This window comes from Dama dama, chromosome X (genome assembly GCF_033118175.1).
Source record: "Dama dama isolate Ldn47 chromosome X, ASM3311817v1, whole genome shotgun sequence".
Classification (NCBI taxonomy): Eukaryota; Metazoa; Chordata; class Mammalia; order Artiodactyla; family Cervidae; genus Dama; species Dama dama.
Window position 1 is genome coordinate 79,203,756 of NC_083714.1, and position 26,723 is coordinate 79,230,478.

The following is a 26,723-nucleotide window of genomic DNA, read 5'->3' on the forward strand; positions in this document are numbered from 1 at the left end:
GTGATGGGACCAGATGCCATGATCTTAGTTTTCTGAATGTTGAGTTTTAAGCCAGCTTTTTCACTCTCCACTTTCACTTTCATCAAGAGGCTCTTTGGTTCTTCTTCGCTTTCTTCCTTAAAGGTGGTGTCATCTGCATATCTGAAGTTATTGATATTTTTCCCAGCAATCTTGATTCCATCTTATGCTTCACACAGCCTAGCATTTCGCATGATGTATTCTGCACAAACGTTAAATAAGCAGGTGACAATATACAGGCTTGATGTACTCCTTTCCTGATTTGGAATGAGTCTGCTGTTCTATGTCCAGTTCTAATGGTTGCTTCTTGACCTGTATACATATTTCTCAGAAGGCAGGTCAGGTGGTTTGGCATTCTCATCTCTTTGAAGTACTTTCCATGGTTTGTTTTGATCCTCACAGTCAAAGGCTTTGGCATTGTAAATAAAGCAGAAGTAGATGTTATTTCTGGAACTCTCATGCTTTTTTAATGATCCAAGGGATGTTGGCAATTTGATCTCTGATTCCTCTGCCTTTTCTAAAACCAGCTTGAACATCTGGAAGTTCACAGTTCACCTACTGTTGAAGCCTAGCTTGGAGAATTTTGAGCATTACTTTACTAGCATGTGAGATGAGTGCAATTGTGTGGTGGTTTGATCATTCTTTGGCATTGCCTTTCTTTGGGGTTGGAATGAAAACTGACATTTTCCAGTCCTGTGGACACTGCTGAGTTTTCCAGATTTGCTGGCATGTTGAATGCAGCACTTTCACATCAGCATCTTTTAGGATTGAAATAGCTCAGCTGGAATTCCATCACCTCCGTTAGCTTTGTTCATAGTGATGCTTCCTAAGGACCGCTTGATTTCACATTCCAGGATGTCAGGCTCTAGGTGAATGATCACACCATTGTGGTTATCTGGGTCAAAAAGACCTTTTTTGTATATTTCTTCCATGTATTCTTGCAACCTCTTCTTAATATCTTCTGCTTCTGTTAGGTCCATACTATTTCTGTCCTTTATTGAGCCCATCTTTGCATGAAATGTTCCCTTGGTATCTCTAATTTTCATGAAGAAATCGCTAGTCTTTCCCATTCTATTGTTTTCCTCAATTTCTTTGCATTGATCATTGAAGAAGGTTTTCTTATTTCTCTGTGCTATTCTTTGGAACTCTGCATTCAAATTAGTATATCTTTCCTTTTCTCCTTTGCCTTTAGCTTCTCTTCTTTTCTCAGCTATTTCAAAGGCCTTCTCAGACAATCATTTTGCCTTTTTGCATTTCTTTTTCTTGGGGGTGATTTTGATCCCTGTCTCCTGTACAATGTCACAAACCTCTGTCCATAGTTCTTCAGGCACTCTGTCTATCAGATCTAATCCTTTCAATCTATTTGTCACTTCCACTGTATACTCATAAGGCATTTGATTTAGGTCATACCTGAATGATCTAGTGGTTTTCCCTACTTTCTTCTATTATAGCCTGAATTTGGCAATAAGAAGTTCATGATCTGAGCCACAATCAGCTCCTGGTCTTGTTTTTGCTGGCTGTATAGATCTTCTCCATCTTTGGCTGCAAAGAATATCAATCTGATTTTGGTGTTGACCATCTGGTGATGTCCATGTGTAGAGTCTTCTCTTGTGTTGTTGGAAGAGGGTGTTTGCTATGACCAGTATTTTTGCTTGGCAAAACTCTGTTAAACTTTTCAACTCCAAATGGATCCTAAACCTAAATGTGAAATGCAAAAACATAAAGCGACTAAAAGAAAACACAGGAAAAGTTTTTGTGACCTTGTGTTAGATAGAGATTTCTTAGATATGACACTAAGAGCACAGTCCATAATATGAAAGAGTAGTGATAAATTGGACTCCATCAAAATTAAAAACTTCTCTGTAAAATACACTGTTACTAAAATAAGACAAGCTACAAATGAGGAAAAAATGTATTTGCAAGTAATATTTCTCATAAAGGACTTATAGGCAGTATATGTAATGAACCCTGCAAGTTCAACAAGAAGAAACAACCAATCCAATTTAAAAACTTGCAAAATATTTGGAGACTTCTACGGAGAAGATGTGAATGACAAATAATCATATTAAAAGATGTTCAATATCGTTAGTTACTAGGGAAATACAAATTAAAGCTACAATAATAACATACAATTACACAACTATTAAAATTATTTTTTTTTAAAATCTGATAATAATAAATATAGTACAGAATTGAAAGTTTCATAGAATGTTGGTGCAAAAGCAAATTTGTACAGCAACTTTTGAAAATGGTTCAGCAGTTTTCTATAAAGTAAAGCATACATTTACTGAGTGACCAGCAATCATAATCCTAGGTATTTACTCAAGAGAAAAGGAAAAGTATTTGGAGACAGAAACCTGAACACAAATGTTTTTAACAGTTTTATTCATAATAGCCACATGTCCTTCAATGAATGAATAGATAAACTGTGGTATTCTTACCATGGAATTCTCCTCTGCAAGAAAAGGAGAAAACTATTGATAAAGACAATACAGATGAATCTCAAATACATTATGCAAAGTGAAAGAAGCTAGTCTCAGAAAAAATACAGACTGTATTATTCTGTCTATATGGGATTCTATAAAAGTGAAAATAATAGAAACAGTATAGTAATTGTCAGGGTCTGAGTGGCTGGAGAGACTGATTACAAAGAAGGAACATAAGGGATTTTTTAGAATGACAAAACTGCTTGTTGTTGTTGAAAGTCTTCAGTTCGGTTCAGTTCAGTCACTCAGTCATGTCTGACTCTTTGTGACCCCATGGACTGCAACATGCCAGGCTTCCCTGTCCATCACCAACTCCTGGAGCTTGTTCAAAGTCATGTCCATTGAGTCGGTGATGCCATCCAGCCATCTCCTCCTCTGTCGTTCCCTTCTCCTCCTGCTTTTAGTCTTTCCCAGCATCAGGCTCTTTTCCAATAAGTGAGTTCTTTGCATAAGGTGGCAAAGTATTGGCACTTGAGCTTCAGCATCAGTCCTTCCAATGAATATCCAGGACTCATTTCCTTTAGGATTGACTGGTTTGATCTCCTTGCAGTCCAAGGGACTCTTAAGAGTCTTCTCCAACACCACAGTTCAAAAGAATCAATTCTTCATCACTATGTTTTCTTTGTGGTCCAACTCTCACATCCATACATGACTATTGGAAATATCATAGTTTTGACTAGACAGACCATTGATGGCAAAGTAATACCTCTGCTTTGTAATATGCTGTCTAGGTTGGTCATAGCTTTTCTTCCAAAGAAAAGCAAGCATCTTTTTTTTTTTTTTATTATTATTTTTTTTTTCCAGTGGGTTTTGTCATACATTGATATGAATCAGCCATGGATTTACATGTATTCCCAATCCCGATCCCCCCTCCCACCTCCCTCTCCACCCGATTCCTCTGGGTCTTCCCAGTGCACCAGGCTGGAGCACTTGTCTCATGCATCCCACCTGGGCTGGTGATCTGTTTCACCATAGATAGTATACATGCTGTTCTTTTGAAATATCCCACCCTCACATTCTCCCACAGAGTTCAAAAGTCTGTTCTGTATTTCTGTGTCTCTTTTTCTGTTTTGCATATAGGGTTATCGTTATCACCTTTCTAAATTCCATATATATGTGTTAGTATGCTGTAATGTTCTTTATCTTTCTGGCTTACTTCACTCTGTATAATGGGCTCCAGCTTCATCCATCTTATTAGGACTGGTTCAAATGAATTCTTTTTAATGGCTGAGTAATATTCCATGGTGTATATGTACCACAGCTTCCTTATCCATTCATCTGCTGATGGGCATCTAGGTTGCTTCCATGTCCTGGCTATTATAAACAGTGCTGCGATGAACATTGGGGTGCACGTGTCTCTTTCAGATCTGGTTTCCTCAGTGTGTATGCCCAGAAATGGGATTGCATCTTTTAATTACATTACTTCAATCACCATCTGCAGTGATTTGGAGCCCAAGAAAATAAAGTCTCTCATTGTTTCCATTATTTCCCCATCTATTTGCCAAGAAGTGATAGGACCGGATGCCATGATCTTCGTTTTCTGAATGTTGAGTTTTAAGCCAGCTTTTTCACTCTCCTTTTTCACTTTCATCAAGAGGCTCTTTAATTTCTATTCACTTTCTGCCATAAGGGTGGTGTCATTTGTGTATCTGAGGTTATTGCTATATCTCCTGGCAATCTTGATTTCAGTTTGTGCTTCATCCAGCCTGGGATTTCACATGATGTACTCTGCATATAAGTTAAATAAGCAGGTTGACAATATACAACCCTGACACACTCTTTTCCCAACCTGACATCAATCTGCTCCTCCATGTCTGGTTCCTAACTATTGCTTCTTGACCTGCATACAGATTTCTCAGGAGGCAGGTAAGGTGGTCTGGTATTAATATCTCTTTCAGAATTTTCCAGTTTGTTGTGATCCACACAAAGGCTTTAGCATAGTCAGTGAAGCTGAAATAGATGTTTGTTTCTGGAATTCTCTTGCTTTTTCTATGATCCAATGGTTGTTGGCAATTTGATCTTTGATTCCTCTGCCTTTTCTAAATCAAGTTTGAACATCTGGAAATTCACAGTTCACGTAATGTTGAAGCCTAGCTTGGGGAATTTTGAGTATTACTTTGCCAGTGTGTGAGATGAGTGCAACTGTACAGTAGTTTGAGCATTCTTCGGCATTGCCTTTCTTTGGGGTTGGAATGAAAACTGACCTTTCCAGTCCTGTGGCCACTGCTGAGTTTTTCACATTTGCTGGCGTATTTGGTGTAACACTGTAACAGTGTCATCTTTTAGGATTTGAAATAGCTCAACTGGAATTCCATCGCCTCCACTAGCTCTGTTCATAATGATGCTTCCTAAGGCCCCCTTGACTTCACATTCCAGGATATCTGGCTCTCGGTGAGTGACCACACCATCATGGTTATCTGGGTCATTAAGATATTTTTTGTATAGTTCTTCTGTGTATTCTTGCCAACTGTCTTAACATCTTCTGCTTCTATTACGTCCACACCATTTCTGTCCTTCATTGTGCCCACCTTTGTATGAAATGTTCCCTTGATATCTCTAAGTTTCTTGTAGAGACCTCTAGTCTTTCGCATTCTATTTTTTTTCCCTCTATTTCTTTGCGATGATCACTTAGGAAGGGTTTCTTATCTCTCCTTGCTATTCTTTGGAGCTCTGCATTCAGATGGATATATCTTTCCTCTTTTCCTTTGGCTTTTGCTTCTCTTCTTTTTTATTTGCAAGGCCTCTTCAAGCAACCAGTTTTCCTTTTTTGCATTTCTTTTTCTTGGGAATTGTTTGAAGGCTATATTCAGGACAACAACTGACAGTTAGAACCAGATGTGGACCTGCTTGGTTCAAAATTGTAAAAGGTGTGCGACGAGGGTGTATGTTGTCACCCTGCTTATTTAACTTAATGCAAAATGCTGAATCACAAGCTGGAATCAAGATTGCTGGGAGAAATATAAAAAAAATTGCAGATATGCAGATGATACAACTCCATTGACAGAATGTGAAGAGGGAGTAAAGAGCATCTTGATGAGAATGAAAAAGCAGGGTGAAAGAGCTGGTCTGAAGCTCTACATTATAAAACTTAAGACCGTGGCATCCAGTCCCATCACTTCATGACAAATAAAAGGGGGAAAATTTGAAGCAGTGACAGACTTTATTTTCTTGGGCTCTAAAATCACTGAAGACTATGACTGCAGCCATGAAATTAAAAGATGCTTGCTCCTTGTAAGGAAAGCTATGACAAAACGAGACAGCATATTAATAAGTGGAAACATCACTTTGCTTACAAAAGTCTGTATAATCAATGCTATCATTTTTCCAGTAGTCATGTATTAATGTGATTGCTGGACCATAAAGAAGGCTGAGTGTTGAAAAATTGATGCTTTGGAATTGTGCTGCTAGAAGAAAACTCTTGAGAGTCCCTTTGATTGAAGGAAATCAAACCAGTCAATCCTAAAGGAAATCAACCCTGAATATTCATTGGAAGGATTGTTGCTGAAGCTGAATCTCCAGTTCTTTGGCTACCTGATGTATAGAGTTGACTCATTGGTAAAGACCCTGATTTTGGGAAAGATTGAGGGCAAGAGGAGAAGGGAGCAGCAGAGGATGAGACAGATAGCATCACCAACTCAATAGATAAAAATCTGAGCAAACTTTAGGAAATAGTAGTGGACATAGGAGCTTGGTGTGCTACAGTCCATGGGGTCTCAATGAGTTGGATACAACTTTGTGAATGAACAAGAAATTTAAAAGTGAATAATAATAATGGACAATGCTAATAGAGTTCTATTGGCCAAGATAAAGATATTCAAGTTATTATATTAACCTAAAACTCAATCCTTTGTAAAGAAATAAAAAATAAAAAAATAAAAGTTTTGATATTAGAAATAAAGTCTTCTATTTGAGTTGTTGATGATTTTATGGATTCACTCCATTTTCAAAATCAGGCTTTTGAAGAATGAGCACTTATGAATTTTTTTTCAAATGGTTTAGCCCCTTAATACATTGCAAGTGCACATTATTTGCTCAGTTGTGTGCGACTCTGTGTGACACCCTGGACTGTAGCCTGCCAGTCCCCTCTGTTCATGAAATTCTCCAGACAAGAATACTGTAGTGGGTAGCCATTCCATTCTCCAGGGAACCTTCCTGACTCTGGGATTGAAGTGGGGCCTCCTGCATTGCAGGCAGATTCTTTACAGTCTGAGCCACCAGGGAAGCCCACTTAATACAATTTTAGGGCATTATTAACACTGGTTTTAAGTATGATATCTGATATATAAAAACAGTATTTCATAGGAATTTATCTGATATATTCCAATGTGAAAATACAGCCTTAGCTATCTGGAACTGCTAAGGAGACAGTCATTCCTCAAAGTTGTATTTTTCAAGTACTTCCAAAGCAGTATATCTAAAATATTTCACCCATTGCTCTGTTTGGTTGCATAGAACATGCTGAACATAATTTAATCATTTCCCAGTGGCTCAGGGTCTTCATTAAAAAGCCAAATTCTAAAGCAGAGAGCAACCTAAGAAATTCCATATGACTATGATAGATAAACGGAAAGGTCTCATTATCCTAAAAATATATAAATATGTTACAACTGTAGCATGTTTTAGAATTTAAGAAAAATAGGAATTCCCTCACAGTCCAGTGGTTAAGACTTCATGCTTCCTTTGCAGGGTGTTTGGGTTCAATCCCTGGTCAGGTAACTAAGATCCTGGAAGCTGCAGGTCACAGACAAAAAAAAAAAAAAAAAAACACACTAAGAAAGATGAGCTGACATATCTTAAATTATTTGCAACAGTCCAGATTGGTAAATAAACCAAGTCATATAATCCAGAATTTTACTAAGTAGGAGATGGATGCTCATAGGAATTAATGATTTACCAAATAGACTCCAGTGAAGTTAAAAAGTAAGACACAGATTGTCTTATTACTTGTGGGCTGGCATATATTCGGTGGTTGCTACAATGCAAAGAGTATTTATTAGACTCATGAGGTAAAGCTAAATGACTTGTTATTTTGATATTTAATCCCTTAATTCGGTTATCTTCCCTCACTCAACCCAGTGGGTCTCAATTTTCATGAATCCAATGGGTTGTCATTTTATCTTCCACATAAATAACAACCCAACTTTTAGAATGAAAAAATTTTCAACTCTTTTCCGGGTGTTTGTACAGATGATTAAGAACTTCATGCATTCAATAACTTGCCTCTCCATCGGCCAAGATAATGAGGGCAGCTGGAGATAATAAGTTATCTTGATTATAGGGTATATCTAGTTGAGCAGGTCAAGAATGAACTTTTTGAGAAAAAATTCATAAAATTCATAACAAATTTCTAAAATATATAATATTATACACACTGTGTGTGTGTGTGTGCAAAAGCTTAGCTAGAAAATTTATAACATTTTGGTTTCATTTGACTAAAGTATGAATAGAATGCTAGATTTCTAATTTACATTCACTCAAAACTTTGATATAGTTTCATTTATTCTGGCATCTAGTATTACTGCTAAAATCTAGAAAGCTTATTATTTTAGCAATTTTAAAATGTTTTTTCCATTTATTTTTATTAGTTGGAGGCTAATTACTTTACACTATTGTAGTGGGTTTTGTCATACGTTGACATGAATCAGCCATGGATTTACATGTATTCCTCTTCCCGATCCTCCCTCCCACCTCCCTCTCCACCCGATCCCTCTGGGTGTTCCCAATGTTTGAAGCATCTAATCCAGTTCTGAGAATATAAAGAAATACTATGTTGTAAAAAAATCAAATCAAAACAAAACAAAATTTACATGTAAAACAGTATTATTAGCTAGAGATTTTGTTCAAATTTCACAAAATTTTATGCTAGTATCCATTTGTTTTCATGCCTTATTCAAGATTCCTCATTGCATTTAATTGCACTGAACAGTTTCAGCTGTATGGAACAAATTTTGATAAATGTTTTCTTTCTGGAATTGAGCTGCAGGAGCTGCTTGTATATTTTTGAGATTAAGTAAGTCAGAAAGAAAAACACCAATATATATTAATGCATATATACGGAATTTATTTTTTTTTTACTTTTTTTTTATTATTATTATTATTATTTTTTTCCAGTGGGTTTTGTCATACATTGATATGAATCAGCCATGGATTTACATGTATTCCCAATCCCGATCCCCCCTCCCACCTCCCTCTCCACCCGATTCCTCTGGGTCTTCCCAGTGCACCAGGCTGGAGCACTTGTCTCATGCATCCCACCTGGGCTGGTGATCTGTTTCACCATAGATAGTATACATGCTGTTCTTTTGAAATATCCCACCCTCACATTCTCCCACAAAGTTCAAAAGTCTGTTCTGTATTTCTGTGTCTCTTTTTCTGTTCTGCATATAGGGTTATCGTTATCACCTTTCTAAATTCCATATACATGTGTCAGTATGCTGTAATGTTCTTTATCTTTCTGGCTTACTTCACTCTGTATAAGGGGCTCCAGCTTCATCCATCTCATTAGGACTGGTTCAAATGAATTCTTTTTAATGGCTGAGTAATATTCCATGGTGTATATGCACCACAGCTTCCTTATCCATTCATCTGCTGATGGGCATCTAGGTTGCTTCCATGTCCTGGCTATTATAAACAGTGCTGCGATGAACATTGGGGTGCACGTGTCTCTTTCAGATCTGGTTTCCTCAGTGTGTATGCCCAGAAGTGGGATTGCTGGGTCATATGGCAGTTCTATTTCCAGTTTTTTAAGAAATCTCCACACTGTTTTCCATAGCGGCTGTACTAGTTTGCATTCCCACCAACAGTGTAAGAGGGTTCCCTTTTCTCCACACCCTCTCCAGCATTTATTGCTTGTAGACTTTTGGATAGCAGCCATCCTGACTGGTGTGTAATGGTACCTCATTGTGGTTTTGATTTGCATTTCTCTGATAATGAGTGATGTTGAGCATCTTTTCATGTGTTTGTTAGCCATCTGTATGTCTTCTTTGGAGAAATGTCTGTTTAGTTCTTTGGCCCATTTTTTCATTGGGTCATTTATTTTTCTGGAATTGAGCTGCAGGAGTTGCTTGTATATTTTTGAGATTAATCCTTTGTCTGTTTCTTCATTTGCTATTATTTTCTCCCAATCTGAGGGCTGTCTTTTCACCTTACTTATAGTTTCCTTTGTAGTGCAAAAGCTTTTAAGTTTCATTAGGTCCCATTTGTTTAGTTTTGCTTTTATTTCCAATATTCTGGGAGGTGGGTCATAGAGGATCTTGCTGTGATTTATGTCAGAGAGTGTTTTGCCTATGTTCTCCTCTAGGAGTTTTATAGTTTCTGGTCTTACATTTAGATCTTTAATCCATTTTGAGTTTATTTTTGTGTATAGTGTTAGAAAGTGTTCTAGTTTCATTCTTTTACAAGTGGTTGACCAGTTTTCCCAGCACCACTTGTTAAAGAGGTTGTCTTTTTTCCATTGTATATCCTTGCCTCCTTTGTCAAAGATAAGGTGTCCATAGGTTCGTGGATTTATCTCTAGGCTTTCTATTCTGTTCCATTGATCTATATTTCTGTCTTTGTGCCAGTACCATACTGTCTTGATGACTGTGGCTTTGTAGTAGAGTCTGAAGTCAGGCAGGTTGATTCCTCCAGTTCCATTCTTCTTTCTCAAGATTACTTTGGCTATTCGAGGTTTTTTGTATTTCCATACAAATTGTGAAATTCTTTGTTCTAGTTCTGTGAAAAATACCGTTGGTAGCTTGATAGGGATTGCATTGAATCTATAGATTGCTTTGGGTAGAATAGCCATTTTGACAATATTAATTCTTCCAATCCATGAACACGGTATGTTTCTCCATCTGTTTGTGTCCTCTTTGATTTCTTTCATCAGTGTTTTATAGTTTTCTATGTATAGGTCCTTTGTTTCTTTAGGTAGATATACTCCTAAGTATTTTATTCTTTTTGTTGCAATGGTGAATGGTATTGTTTCCTTAATTTCTCTGTCTGTTTTTTCATTGTTAGTATATAGGAATGCAAGGGATTTCTGTGTGTTAATTTTATATCCTGCAACTTTACTATATTCATTGATTAGCTCTAGTAATTTTCTGGTAGAGTCTTTAGGGTTTTCTATGTAGAGGATCATGTCATCTGCAAACAGTGAGAGTTTTACTTCTTCTTTTCCTATCTGGATTCCTTTTACTTCTTTTTCTGCTCTGATTGCTGTGGCCAATACTTCCAACACTATGTTGAATAGTAGTGGTGAGAGTGGGCACCCTTGTCTTGTTCCTGATTTCAGGGGAAATGCTTTCAATTTTTCACCATTGAGGGTGATGCTTGCTGTGGGTTTGTCATATATAGCTTTTATTATGTTGAGGTATGTTCCTTCTATTCCTGCTTTTTGGAGAGTTTTAATCATAAATGAGTGTTGAATTTTGTCAAAGGCTTTCTCTGCATCTATTGAGATAATCATATGGTTTTTATCTTTCAATTTGTTAATGTGGTGTATTACATTGATTGATTTGCGGATATTAAAGAATCCTTGCATTCCTGGGATAAAGCCCACTTGGTCATGGTGTATGATTTTTTTAATATGTTGTTGGATTCTGTTTGCTAGAATTTTGTTAAGGATTTTTGCATCTATGTTCATCAGTGATATTGGCCTGTAGTTTTCTTTTTTTGTGGCATCTTTGTCTGGTTTTGGAATTAGGGTGATGGTGGCCTCATAGAATGAGTTTGGAAGCTTACCTTCTTCTGCAATTTTCTGGAAGAGTTTGAGTAAGATAGGTGTTAGCTCTTCTCTAAATTTTTGGTAGAATTCAGCTGTGAAGCCATCTGGTCCTGGGCTTTTGTTTGCTGGAAGATTTTTGATTACAGTTTTGATTTCCTTGCCTGTGATGGGTCTGTTAAGATCTTCTATTTCTTCCTGGTTCAGTTTTGGAAAGTTATACTTTTCTAAGAATTTGTCCATTTCATCCAAGTTGTCCATTTTATTGGCATAGAGCTGCTGGTAGTAGTCTCTTATGATCCTTTGTATTTCAGTGTTGTCTGTTGTGATCTCTCCATTTTCATTTCTAATTTTGTTAATTTGGTTTTTATCTCTTTGTTTCTTAATGAGTCTTGCTAATGGTTTGTCAATTTTGTTTATTTTTTCAAAAAACCAGCTTTCAGCTTTGTTGATTTTTGCTATGGTCTCTTTAGTTTCTTTTGCATTTATTTCTGCCCTGATTTTTAAGATTTCTTTCCTTCTGCTAACTCTGGGGTTCTTCATTTCTTCCTTCTCTAATTGCTTTAGGTGTAGAGTTAGGTTATTTAATTGGTTTTTTTCCTGTTTCTTGATGTAAGCCTGTAATGCTATGAACCTTCCCCTTAGCATTGCTTTTACAGTGTCCCATAGGTTTTGGGTTGTTGTGTTTTCATTTTCATTCATTTCTATACATATTTTGATTTCTTTTTTGAATTCTTCTATGATTTGTTGGTTATTCAGAAGCGTGTTATTTAGCCTCCATATGTTTGAAGTTTTAACAATTTTTTCCCTGTAATTGAGATCTAATCTTACTGCACTGTGGTCAGAAAAGATGACTGGAATGATTTCAATTTTTTTGAATTTTCCAAGACCAGATTTATGGCCCAGGATGTGATCTATTCTGGAGAATGTTCCGTGTGCACTTGAGAAAAAGGTGAAGTTGATTGTTTTGGGGTGAAATGTCCTATAGATATCAGTTAGGTCTAGCTGGTCCATTGTGTCATTTAAGGTTTGTGTTTCCTTGTTAATTTTCTGTTTAGTTGATCTATCCATAGTTGTGAGTGGGGTATTAAAGTCTCCCACTATTATTGTGTTACTATTAATTTCCTCTTTCATACTCGTTAGCGTTTGCCGATATATACGGAATTTAGAAAGATGGTAACAATGACCCTATATATGAGATAGCAAAAGAGACACAGATGTAAAGAACAGACTTTTGGACTCTGTGGGAGAAGGCAAAGGTGGGATTATTTGAGAGAATAGCGTTGAAACATGTATATTGTCATCTATGAAATAGATCACCAGTCCAGGTTCAATGCATGAGACAGGGTGCTCAGGGCTGGTGCACTGGGATGACCCTGAGGGGTGGGATGGAGAAGGAGGTGGGAGGGTTTTCAGAATGAGGAACACATGTACATCTCTGGCTGATTCATGCCAATGTATGGCGAAAACCACTACAATATTGGAAAGCAATTAGCCTCAAATTAAAATAAATAAATTAATTTAAAAAATAAAAATAAATTAAAAATTATTTTTCTTTTCATTTTTGTACCGTTATGGAAATTTTCTAATTTTCTTTGTTATGACTTCTTAGATACACCCATCATTTAAAAGCAGACATTTAATTTCCAAATTCATGGGATTTTTAAAATATCTTTGACATTAATTTCTCATTTTGATATTAATTTCTCATTTAAACACTTTCTTCTCTGCAATCACCCTCTGTGTTTTTTCAGTCTTTCAACTTTATTGAGACTTTCAATGGCTAAGTCAAAGATCTCTCTTGGTAAAAGTCACAATGCACTTGAAAAAAGGGTCATTTCCTAATATCTTTTGATATTGATTTCTAACATAATTTCACAGTGATAAGAGAACAGATTCTATGATTTCAATACCTTTAGACCATGAAGTTTTTGCACCTTGTTTTGTGTCCCTGGATATGGTCTAGTGTCTCCTGGCTTATACTCTATGGGAACTTGAATAGAATTTGTATACTGCTATTGCTTGAAAATTATATAAATCTTAATTATGTTGAATTGCTTCACTGTGCTTTTCCAGTCTACTATATTTTTCTACTTTTTTGTCTATTCATTCTATTAATTTTTGAGAGTTTGATATTGAAACTCCAACTAAAAATCTTAATTTATGTAATTAAAAAATCAATTGTAACATATAGTTGAACTATAACATATGTAATTTTGTTCTTTTTTTTTTCATTTATTTTTATTAGCTGGAGGCTAATTACTTTACAATATTGTAGTGGGTTTTGTCATACATTGACATGAATCAGCCTTGGAGTTACATGTATTCCCCATCCCGATCCCCCCTCCCACCACCCTCTCTACCCGATCCCTCTGGGTCTTCCCAGTGCACCAGGCCCAAGCACTTGTCTCATGCATCCAACCTGGGCTGGTGATCTGTTTCACCATAGATAATATGCATGTTTCGATGTTGTTCTCTCGAAACATCCCACCCTCGCCTTCTCCCACAGAGTCCAAAAGTCTGTTCTGTACATCTGTGCTCAACATCACTCATTATCAGAGAAATGCAAATCAAAACCACAATGAGGTACCATTACACGCCAGTCAGGATGGCTGCTATCCAAAAGTCTACAAGCAATAAATGCTGGAGAGGGTGTGCAGAAAAGGGAACCCTCTTACACTGTTGGTGGGAATGTAATTTTGCTCTATATTTTCCTCAAATCTCATTCCAAAGTACCTTACTACTTAGTCCACACCAGATGAGATATTTCAGGTGTTTGAACTTCATCTCCTGACTGTAGCTGAACCATTTAGGAAAAGGAACCCAGAATTGCTCTGAGGACTGGCATACATGATAGCAACATTGCTTTGATGAATATTGTCCCTACACTCTGGCCCAAACATTCTTGAAAATTTGGTCAGTTTGCAGATAAGAGGTTTACATTTCCACATTGGTGTTCTCTTTGTAAAGTAGTTTGTTTCTGAATGTTCCTGCCCTCTTCTACATGTGAATTTCTCTCATCAAATCTCTTAATATTATATAGGAAGACATTTATATGGTCAAGAAAAAAAGCCATGTGTACAGATTGCACTGGATAGCTATATGGCTATCTTTAATTTCTTTATGAAACTTCTTTATTGTTCAACATATTTTTAAAAGGGAAGTTATTTTCCACATCAGTGTACTTAATTGTTTGCATACCCAGCCTATTAGAATGATTTCTGTTTGGTTTGTTTTTGTTACTGCTGTTTTCCTAATTTTGAAAGGATTCATTCCTTGGAAAGAAGATTTTCTTTCTGTCAACTTTTAGGAATAACAGTTTTGGTGTGACAACTTTTAAAAGAAACCTGAAATTGCCTTCATCTAATTATGTGTTCTTCTTTATAAAATGTACTACCAGAATTCATCTTCTTTATGAAGAGCTTGGCTTGCCTCTTATTTGTGAGATTCACAGAGTTGTTCCCATAATATTAAACATCTTGCCTATTAACAAGAAGAGTACTGTGTTTTTAAGAAAATTTCTCTTGCCTAATGATGTCAGTTGCAAGTACATGGTTTATTTTTAGGAAAATGTACATGATTTTTAATTTGGGTTTATATACCACAGCTGTTAAAAATAATTATTTTGTTTAGTATTGCCTAAAGCAAACACATTTTCACAGTCACTAAACCTTCCTGGTTATTTTTAAGCTTTAAAGAGAGATTTTGACTCCTGTATAAAATGAACCCCTTTATCCCAGAAAAAGAAAAAAATAAATGAAAGCACCTTTTTGTTCCAGAGCACAGCTTCTATCTGTAAGACATATGCGAGATGCTTTGCTTGACAAAGAACAGTGAGTTGACCATGTATGGCTACCTATCTCTGGCTTTACTAGCCATAAATACTTGTTTTGGTGAAAGAACTGCTTTTTGTTTTTTGTTTTTTTTTCCTTATGCACTGACACTATCCAGATAAGGGCTTTCTTCTTTTTTGTCTTTAAAGGTGATATTTTTTCTGAACAAGTTCAATAAGTGTTCACATTATGCATAATTTTCAATGAGAACCTGTCTCCCTTTGGCACACAAATTATTGCCCATTACTGAAAATATTTCACTTAAAAAAAAAAAATCTCGCAACTTGAAAGCACTGAAGTTATTTTAAAAAAACAAAAACATGCAAATTCTACACATACCCATTTTTTATTCCAATTTTCAGAGTATCTTCTTTTATTTTTAGATGAATCTACGTTCTGTATTTACTGTAGAGCAACAAAGGATTTTACAACGTTATTATGAAAATGGAATGACAAATCAAAGTAAAAATTGCTTTCAGCTCATATTACAGTGTGCACAGGAGACTAAACTGGACTTCAGTGTAGTCAGGGTAAGTATTCAGGTCTTAAACTCTTGAATTTAATACTTTTTATTGCAAGGAATAATTGCTTAATATGAGAAAAACTATCAGGATATGAAGTCACTAACGTTATAAATAGCTTAATTTCCCTTGTATAAAATTACTATTTTTAATAAACAATTATTTAGTATGTATTTTTTCTACAAATAGCTTGAAAGCACTAAAATTTTTCATTTTTAATACATCTTAAAAAAAATCCCAGTCCTTTGTACTTATAGGTACCTTTAGGATTAGTTGTTGATCTCATGCTTTGTTTATACCTAGAATTAATATAGATATAACCCTCCAAATTGATATCAGTAAAACATGCATTTACCAAGGGACTTTGCATATTTTCTTGATGCATTTAAATTTTTTCATCAGGCACTTATGACTTTAGTATTTATGTCTTTTTAGGAAAACCTAGCCTTTTGTGAATGCCACAATTCCTTCTAAGTAAAATATATGCATTTTAATGGGTTACAAGGTAAGGGACAGAAAATCCCTAGGGAAAAAAATATCCTTTTTTTACAATCATAGTTATTCAGCTATTAAAAGTCAGAGCTGCTACACATTTGGGAAAGGCAGTGAGAAGGTGACAGAGAGGAGGCAAGAGATAAATGTAACAGAACTAGTCACAGATTTCATAGTGAGAATATAGGTCCTTTTATGGTTGTCTGAAAATGCTGTAAATCCTGCTGGCTTGAAAATTTAGGGATTCAAAGAGTAGCAACTTCCCCAACTTTGTCATTCATTAGGCTAATTTGGTAACAGAGAGGACTCTAAGTTTATTTTTCTGTTGAAGGAACAATTCAAAGACTCCCAGAGATAAAATATCTTGATAAGAATTCTTTGGAAAATCTATTTTTTGACTGAAGGATATATTTATCTTCATATAGGGAATTTTGTCATTAATTCTAGTGGGAGGGGGGCGCTGATATCCAGGATATCTGTGCTGAGATCATACTCAGATTTGTGTAAGAACTAGAAATGTCTCCAACTGTTAGCTCTAAATTACCTATTTGCAATCCCTTTGGTAAATTTGAGAAAAAAAAAAAAAAAACTAATTGCCTTAGGAAGAATTTTAAATGTGTAATATTTCAAGCTGATGAGATTTCTATTTTATAAGTAAAAACTCGTGTTTTTTTTTTCCTGCAATAACTTCTTTCTTTTCTTATCTCTTATTTTACCATTATTTTAAAGTGAAAAGTCTTCTTAGGCAGCTACTTTGTGGACCTTTCATATTTCTAATTTTCTATTGCAAACTTCCTGCTAATGACTTATTTGACTGTACTTGAATATTGAGAGTGTTGAAATACAAAGGCTTATATTTATGCCTCAAATGGTATGAAATCTATAATAAATAATGGAAATGAAAGAAAGGAACTTTCTAGAATGCAAGTTTGCAAGTAAAATATTATGCAAGTTATATGGAATGGTGTAAAATAGATTCATTCTCTCTGTTCTAGGAGAGTGTAAATTCTACAGAAACTCCATCTTCCTAATCTAAATTTCAGCACAACTTTGGTGCCTTTTTAGCCAGAGGAGAAGTGAGTTGTTTATAGACTCACTATTCCACAACCTCCCCTGCCTCTGATATTTTGATAGGTCTACATATTCTACTTGAAGGAGATCTTCCCTTATTATTTTAATATAGTACTTATTGTGCTTTTACTCAAAAGAACTGAAATCTCACTGTACTAAGAACTTAATCCCAATGTGTAAAGAACTTAAAAGGCTAAAACACCTAGGAGATATATATATGCTTTCTTGGTAGCTCAGCTGGTAAATAATTCGCCTGCAATGCAGGAAACCCCAGTTCAATCCCTGGGTTGGGAAGATTCCCTGAAGAAGGGATAGGCTACCCATTTCAGTATGCTTGGGCTTCCTTGGTAGCTCAGATGGTAAAGAATTTGCCTACAGTACGGGAGACCTGGGTTTGATCCCTGGGTTGGGAAGATCCCCTGGAGGAGGGCATGACAATGCACTCCAGTGTTCTTGCCTGGAGAATCCCATGGACAGAGGAGCCTGGTGGGCTACAGTTCATGGGAGTCGCAAAGAGTCAGACATGATTGAGTGACTAAGCACAGTATATCTATATATCTATATATATTGTGGGGTAAAAGAACAGGAAAACAAAGAAGGAAGTATAGAAAAAGGAAAAGTTTGGAGACATTGAATTTCTAAAAAGTTGACTGAAAAATAATTTTATGGACACCAAGGATAGGTTACCCAAGTTCATTACCTTTCTTTTTTTCTATGTAGTATCACTTTATTAGTTCCAAACCCCAAATGTTCATCATATCAATTTTGATTAACCCATTTTTTTCCCTCTCACCAATGAAACTTTTGGAATGAGAATCTTTTATACTCTATATGCATTGGTCAATTTTGGATCCTGTAGCTGAAGACTTTTAGTAAAATTTAATTCTGTTATTGGGAACCCTTAGGTAATGAAATCTCTTTATTTTCAACATTTTAATATAAAGTAATTCTTAACTATATACTTTCCTACTTTATTTGAATATAAACTATTGAAAATAACTGAATCTTTACTTTTTGACTCAGAGTTTTACTGTGTAAATCTATTACTATACTGTGCTATAAAATAATGATGCTTATAACATGGTAAGGTATACGAGGTGATTTTCTCCTTTACTAAAGAACCCCAGACACTTAACGATTTCTCACATCAGTTCTCTTATGATTTTCCTTTCTTCTTTTTAGCAAGTAATATTTAATGAAAATTCTTAGTTTTAGTGCTATCAAGGTGCTTTCAACAGCAATCACTATTACCAATGCCCCTCTTGTTTTGTTATTTCTGATTTACTATAGATTAGGATACCAGGTTTGGTAAAATTATGTGCAAAATAAGATTAAGAGTTTTAAGATCAAGGATTTTCCTTTCAGTAAAGTACATGGATCTTGTGACATTTATATTGGCTGCATTCTACACAAGTGAGATTGTTAGATAGCTGAGTTTCATATTCATTTGATATTCTATTGCATTTTGCTTTACATGGGTACATGATATAAATATCTAGTAAACTATTTAAGTAATTACATATGTGAACTATAAAACTGTTAAAGTAAGCCATAAATTTGCAATGTAATAATATTGCTCTTAAAATTCTTGTGTTAAGATAGATACTATGATGGGAAAATGATAGGTTGTTTGTTTTCTTAGAAATCTTGCCCAGAGCTGCCCTCCAGATGTAGTAGATCTTGAATTCAAACCTTATCAATTCACTATGCTTTCCAATTGAAAATTTTTTTAATTTTAAAATTACAAAGCATCATGCTTCCTGTGCATATTCTTCTTATTTGAAAAGTCATAACACAGTGACTTATTTTGAGTATTTGTAATATTCACCTTTTTGAACCATAAATAGAAATTATTCTTATTCACAAACATTTCTTTTTAAATATTACTCTTGAGTATATACTTTAAAATCTTGTAATTTTCCCCCTACCTCCTTCTCTTGTGACATTTATATTCATTTGTCTCTCTGCTTGTAATCCTCACTTCTACTCTTTAGTAAACTACATAAGAGTCAGTTTTACATTTCCACAGCCTCATGTGAAGCAAAATGGAGCGAGCACCTCTGTTTCTGGAACATATTATTAGATAAGTACTAATTATAAAATTAAAATGACCCACAGAAATGGCCAACTCCATTTCAGAAGTTTCTCACCAAAGTGAAAGGATAATGTTTGTTGAGGTCAAAATTAAATTGATTTTGATTCCTTGCTCTGCCAGTAACTGGTCAGGAGATCCTTCTACAAGCTACTTAATATTTCTGATTCTCAGTTTCTTCCCTTATATAATTAGAAAAATTATGCCTAGCAAAGTAGCATATATATATGCATATATATGCAAAGTAGCATATACATATATACATATATATAAACATATAATGAAATTCAGTGTTAACTTTTATTTATAGTTTTACAACATCTGATGTTGTATACAATATAAAATATACATTGAAAATTGGATGATTTGTGCAGTCTTCAAAAGTACATCCCATTAAATTAACCAAATATACCTAGCACCACGTTTGTGCAAGGCTAGGCCATTTAATGTTTTCACTTATTTATTTTTTGAAGTTTTTAAATAGATTAATGTGTTTTAGTAGTTTATAAGATGATATGCATTTTAAAATAATTATAAATTTTAGTGATTGTTTTATAGAGCATAATATTTATTGTACATTTTAAAAGGAATAATGATTCAGTGTAATAATACTAAGATTGTTACAATACTTATATAAAAGTATATATTTTGTAATCAAATCCTAAATGCCAACCACTGGTATTATTTTTATTGATTTTTTTTGTTTATATCCATGGCTGATTCTTGTTGATGTTTGACAGAAAACAACAAAATTGTGTAATGCAATTATACTTCAATTGAAAAATAAATAAGGTGGCCAAAAAAAGAAAGAAAAAAGAAAGGCTAAAAGAAAACAAAAGTAATATATATTCAGTGTATAAAATTCAGTAAGTAGATAGAAGCATAAAAAAGAAAATAGCTACCATAAATTAATGACAAACTGGAAGTGTTTGCAACTTGTGACAAAGTGCTGCCAACTCTAGTAGAAAATTGCTGTTATAAATCAATTAAAAATGACAAACACCCCAATATAAAAATTAAGTTTTTTTTAACTGGTATAGGTAACGTGTAAGCAATTCAATGAAAGTAACCATAGAAACTAAAATCTAAACAGCAACTATATACCTTTTCTTAACTCCTGGGCTTACAGATACTACAAAAGGATAATGCAAAGTGTTGTTGAGGTGTGGGGAAACCAGTACTTTTATACATTGGAGGGTAATTTGAAAATGTCAAAAAGTCAAGCAATTTTCCTTCTAGGATGGCATTCTAATGGACCAATAGAACAATGATGCATGTACAATGGTGTATTTCAATATGGCTTATAATAGTGAATATTTTAAAAGTAATCTAAATTCCTAGCAATATTAAATTAACCAAGTTATGATATATTCATTGAACAGAAGTTCTTGCTACAGATTAATTGTCTGGATTTTGAGGATAAAAACAATAATACTATTCTATCAAAGTTTCTGGGGCTTCCCTGATAGTTCAGTTGGTAAAGAATCCGCCTGCAGTGCAGGAAACCTGGGTTTGATTCCTGGGTTGGGAAGATCCACTGGAGAAGGGATAGAAAGCCCACTCCAGCATTCTTGGGCTTCCCTGTGGCTTGGCTGGTGAAGAATCCACCTGCAATGCAGTACACTTGGGCTCAATCCCTAGATTGGGAAGATCCCCTAAAATCTAAACAGCAACTATATACCTTTTCTTAACTCCTGGGCTTTAGATTTTAGGGAAAGGCTACCCACTCCAGTATCCTGGCCTGGAGAATTTCATGGACTGTATAGTCCACAGGATCACAAAGAGTTGGACACAACAGAGCAACTTTCACAAACAATTCACAGTGTTTCTACATATTTATTACGTGCTGGTTCCTGATGGTCTCTGATCTTATATTTTGCTTTTTCTTTTACTGTATATTTTTTCTTTTAAATTTGTATAGGCCTTGATTTTATGACAAATGGAAATATAATTTATCACATAGAAATTGATTTTCTTGGTTTTTTATTAAGAACTTTTCCATAATATATATATATATATATATTTTTTTTATCCTTCCAGACGTGGGTTGGCAATAAGAGAAGAAAAATGAGTAGTAAGAATTCTGAATCAGGAGCAACAACAACAGGAACTGTTTCTGGTACTTCTTTGGCAGCTCCAGACGTTACAGTCAGAAATGTGGTTAACATTGCTTCACCCTCAAGTCAACAGTCTTCTTGGACATCGCCCAATAATGATGTCATCATAACTGGTATATACAGTCCAGCCAGTTCATCAAGTAGACAAGAGACAACCAAGCATTCAAACACACAAATTACAGAAGCACATAAAATCCCTATCCAAAAAACAGCCAGTAAAAATGATACTGAGTTTCAGTTGCACATTCCTGTTCAAAGACAAGTAGCACACTGTAAAAATGCCTCTTTACTCTTAGGTGAAAAAACAATTATTTTGTCAAGACAGACAAGTGTGCTAAATGCTGGAAATTCTGTATACAATCACACAAAGAAAAACTATGGAAGCTCTTCAGTGCAAGCCTCTGAGATGACGGTACCTCAAAAGCCATCTGTGTGCCACCGACCTTGCAAAATTGAACCAGTTGGAATTCAAAGGTCATATAAGCCTGAACACACAGGTCTAGCATCACATAACTTATGTGGGCAAAAATCATCTGTTAGAGACCCTTACTGCAGAACACAAAATTTGGAAATCCGTGAAGTATTTTCACTGGCAGTTAGTGATTACCCACAGAGAATTCTGGGAGGAAATGCCCCACAGAAGCCTCCTAATTCAACAGAAGGAACTTGTTTGTCCATTGCAATGGAGACTGGAGATGTTGATGATGAGTATGCCAGAGAGGAAGAATTGGCATTGATGGGAGCACAGATACCAAGCTACTCAAGATTTTATGAAAGTGGCAGTTCCCTTCGAGCTGAGAACCAAAGTACAACTTTGCCTGGACAAGGAAGAAATATGCCAAATTCACAAATGGTGAATATTAGAGACTTGTCAGACAATGTACTGTATCAAAACAGAGAATACCATTTGACACCACGGACCTCATTACATACAGCGTCTACTGCAATGTACAGTAATACAAATCCATCACGAAGTAATTTTTCTTCACATTTTGCATCATCAAACCAATTGAGGTTATCACAAAACCAAAACAATTACCAGGTAATGTGTAAGTTTGTTTTATAAAGGTTTCATAACATTTTGTTGGTATAAAAATTGTGTTGGTAATCAACTAGACTTGATACCTGGGTCACTTAACTCATATTTTGAAGTAATTTGAATTTTTTTTTTCTTCTAAATGGCAGTTTGGGGGTCAACTCTTTAAGGAATTTTATGCTTTCTTTGTCATGTTTAAAAATGGTGAGTCCTTTTTTTTCATGGAAGTTAATAATAGCTACAACATAGCAACCTTCTCCTAACATTTAAAATTATCTGGTCCGGGCAATAATAGCCTTATGGGAAGCATGGCATTTCTCAGCACTAAAATAGGACTAAATTGTCTAGATGCATCCTCTTGAACATAGATAATTCTTGCTATGGTTTTTACTTGCAGTTTGGGAAGATGTCACTAGATGAGTGGTGCCTTCCCTGGGTACATAGCCAGGCAAGTCAATCATTGCTCTAGGTGACAATGGTTGAGAAGTCAGAGCCTGCAATAACTCAGCCAATTTTTTTTTGAGTAAATGCTTTATTAAAACATTAAGTGCAGCATTAATCAAACTGTCTTTTTAAAAACATTTACTTTTTATTGTTTTAAATTTATTTATTTTTAATTGGAGGATAATTACAATACTGTGTTGTTTTGTAAGGAAGATATAAGGAAGATATAAGTTCAGAGTGAGAATTAAAACAATTTTAGACCTGTGCAAAAATAGGTATTATTTCTTTACTGTTTCACTTATTCAGTTATTTATATATGCTTCAAATAATCTCAACAGTGAGGTATAAACCTACTTCAGAATATCTCTTAAGGCCATAGATGTATCTGAAAAATCTGCTTCAGAGAATTTGAATAGCAGGACAGGAATGTTTGCTATTTTTTCTTGCTACTAGCTAGACTCTTTCATTTTCAAACACAGTATTTTGTATCTGTATTTAAAATGCTTCCAGGCTATTCTCAACCAATATAAGGAACCAACTTCTCTTGACTCCTTTTATCTTATAGCTCCCTGCTACAAAATGAAATGCAATAAAAGAGTATAGGAAGTATCTTTCTGGCACCTACCTCTAGCAGAAGACTACTCCATCATCATCATACTAATGATACTAATACATTTCTTATTAAGGATCTTTTCATTTTTCTATGTTTGTTCTTTCCTAAGGCATGATTAAAGTAATATTGAACCATGCCTGTAGGATCCTCCACAATGCCCCCTTTCATTCACCTAACTCTTCTGTACTTCTTCATCCCCTCAGTGTTGCTCCTAACAATCATAACAATAACATTTATGATTTGTTGAGGACCTTGCATGTACTAGGCACCATCAGTAAATTTATATACTTCATCTCATTTAATCTTCATGGCAGTCTGATCATATAAGCATTTTATCCACATTTTAATATCGTGTCTAGAATCATACAGCCAATACAGGACAGGACCAAGATTCCAACTCAGAAATGCATCATGTGGGGTTTCTTTTTTCTACTTTACCATACAGCCTAACAATATAGAATATTTGGAGGCTTGAGAGTGCAGAGTTTAATTTTTAGTTTTTTTTTTAAACTGATTGCTCCTATGGTTTTACATTTTTATAGTCTTTATCTTTTTTCCTGACTGAAAGTTTAAAGAAATTAAGTTTATTTTATATGAAAGTAACTTTTAAATGGAATAAAACTTAGCTAGATTTTTTTTGAAAAGTAATCTCTTTAAAGAAAGACAATCTGACAAAAATTAGGACATGGATTTAGAATCAGACAGACCTGGATTCAAATCTAGGCTCTGCTACTTTCTACTTGTGTGCCCTCAGACAAGTGTCATAAACTCTCTGTGTAACAGTTTCTTCATTTGTATAATGCATTTAATAACACCTATTTCACAGGAATGCTGTACATGAAATAACAATCTGTGCAAGGCTCCTTGTACATTCCTGGCAAATAAACTTTCTTATACTTGTTACATCAGGGTTGGAAAGTTAATGAACCTCTGTTAGTCCAGGTCTTCTTTACATTTCATTTCAAGTAAAATATTGCACAGCCCACGGTTATCACAAGGTGGTTGAGAAATAAATAACTGAAAGAATATTGGAAATCAGCTCTCAACTTCACCATAATCTATGTATTAAAAGCCCATATATTTCTATTTATATTATAACAGACCTCCTCCAACATGACCTGAGACAGTATGGTAGACAGTGTTTGCAGAATTGAAGTATAATTGACACATTCTTTTTATGTCCCACCTTTATTTTAGTTAATGGAGATCTTAGGGAACCAAGGCAGCCTGGGTAAGTGCAGTCCATGAAGATTAATGGCAATCCATTTGGGGTCCTAGTACAAAAATATCATAGACAGGGTGACTTAAAACCCAACAAACATTTATTTCTATTAGTTCTGGAGTCTTGGAAGCCCCAGATGAAGCTGCTGGCTGATTTAGTGTCTGGTGAGTGCCTGCTTCTTAATTCATAGATAGCTATCTTTTCACTGACTTCTCACGTGTTAGAAGTGCCAAGGGAGCTCTCTGGGGTCTCTTTTATAAGGAAACTAGTCCCATTCTTGAGGGCTCCATTCTCATGACCTAATCATCTCCTAAATGCCACACTTTGAAATACCAGCACCTTGGGGATTAGATTTCAACATGTGGATTGAGCTGGGATACAAACGTTCAGCCCATGGTAGTTATCCAAGATTTTGATGATGTTCTATTACCTACCTGTATTATTAGTAGATCAGGACCTAGAAAGATAAAACCAATGACCATCTTGTCAACTTTCTAGCTATGAAAGTATAAGCAAGCAAGCAATTTTCTAAGTTTCTGACATTGGGACTATATGACAAAGTTATCTGTCTCTTTTCTCTGTTGTGCCAAGTATCTTCAAGCTGAGGTTCTATTCCTGGAGTATAGTCTAGTTCCAGGCTATATAGGTGGCTGAATACAAATTGAGGAGTACATGAGGAAGCTAGGAAGTTGAAATTGGCTCTGCTTTAGAGTCACTGTGGAATACCACATTATATAGCCCAGCTCTATTTCAGGCTGACCCCATTCCTTTGGGGCTAGATTGCAACTGTATTGGGCTCCAAGCTGCCATTCATTTTCCATATTTTGTTCATGCCAGTACACCTATTTTTGTTGAGTGCTATGTTGATAACAGATTAATAATTGATGATAACCTATGTGAAGATATTTGAAGACAAATGGTATAAATTTAGGTTTGTTGCAATTATTATTGTTACTTAATAATTAACTGTCTTCTCAACTCTCATGGACATCATAGCAACTTAGAAGTTAATAGAGTTAGAACATTTTGAGCTTTCTTTAAAAGGTACTAAATAAGTACAATGTATCCCTAACAGTAGAAGTACTTTGATAGCATCCTCCAAATTTATTCAGTGTTTATAGGTTTAAGTGCATTTTTAAAGTAAACATGGAAACTTAATGGCTGTAAAAACTGTAAACATCATTTCTGAACCAATACAAATGGTAGTTTGACCTGCAGAAAGGGAGTGCCAGTAAGATTGAATAACTTTGCTAAAATAACTCTCAGGCAATATTCAACTTTTAAAAAGTAATAGTAATCTGTGTTGAATAGATGTAGTTAGCATATTTAGTTGCTATGTTGTGTCTGACTCTTTTGAAACCTCATGGACTGTAGCCCACCTGGCTCCTCTGGCCAGGGGTTTTCCAAACAAGAATACTGGAGTGGGTTGCCATTTCCTTCTTCTGGAGATCTTCCCGACCCAGGAATCGAATTCATGTCTCCTGCATTGCAGGCAGATTCTTTATTGACTGAGCCACTAAGGAAGCCCTTGTAGTTAGCATGGATAATTTAAAATAACTTTATTGAGATATAATTCACATAGTACAGTGGTCACACTTCGAAAGTGTACAATTAAATAGTTTTTAATATACTCACAGATGTGTTCAAGCAGTATCAATCTAATTTTAGAACATTTCATTAATTCAAAAATAAACTACATATTCATTAGCACACCAAATCTCCCATCCCAGCACGAGACAATCATCAATCTTTCTCTCTCTATGGATGCACCTATTCTAAATATTACTATAAATGGAATAATGCAATATGATGGATTTTTGTAACTGGTTTCTTTCAGGTAGCATGTTTTCAAGGTCCATTTTATAGTATGTATCAATAATTCATTCTTTTGCATTGTTCTATGATATTCCATTGTGTATATATAGCATTGATTGTTTATCCATTCATTAGTTGATGAACATTTGGGTTGTTTCCACATTGTATATCCAAATTGATATACAAATTTATGTGTGGAAATATTTTTTTCATATCTCTTGGCTATATATCCTGGAGTATATTTCTAGTTCATATTGTGATT

The 26,723-nt window shown here is 35.0% G+C and overlaps 1 protein-coding gene across 1 annotated transcript in view; it reads left to right on the forward strand.

Annotated features, from left to right (window-relative positions):
- The window catches only part of HDX (highly divergent homeobox), a 213,577-nt gene that overhangs the window by 17,047 nt on the left and 169,807 nt on the right, over window positions 1-26,723 (forward strand). The window contains exons 2-3 of the mRNA XM_061136026.1: window positions 15,422-15,568; window positions 21,255-22,373. Coding sequence (XP_060992009.1) covers window positions 15,422-15,568; window positions 21,255-22,373 — 1,266 coding nt within the window. The remainder of the gene's footprint in view (window positions 1-15,421; window positions 15,569-21,254; window positions 22,374-26,723) is intronic.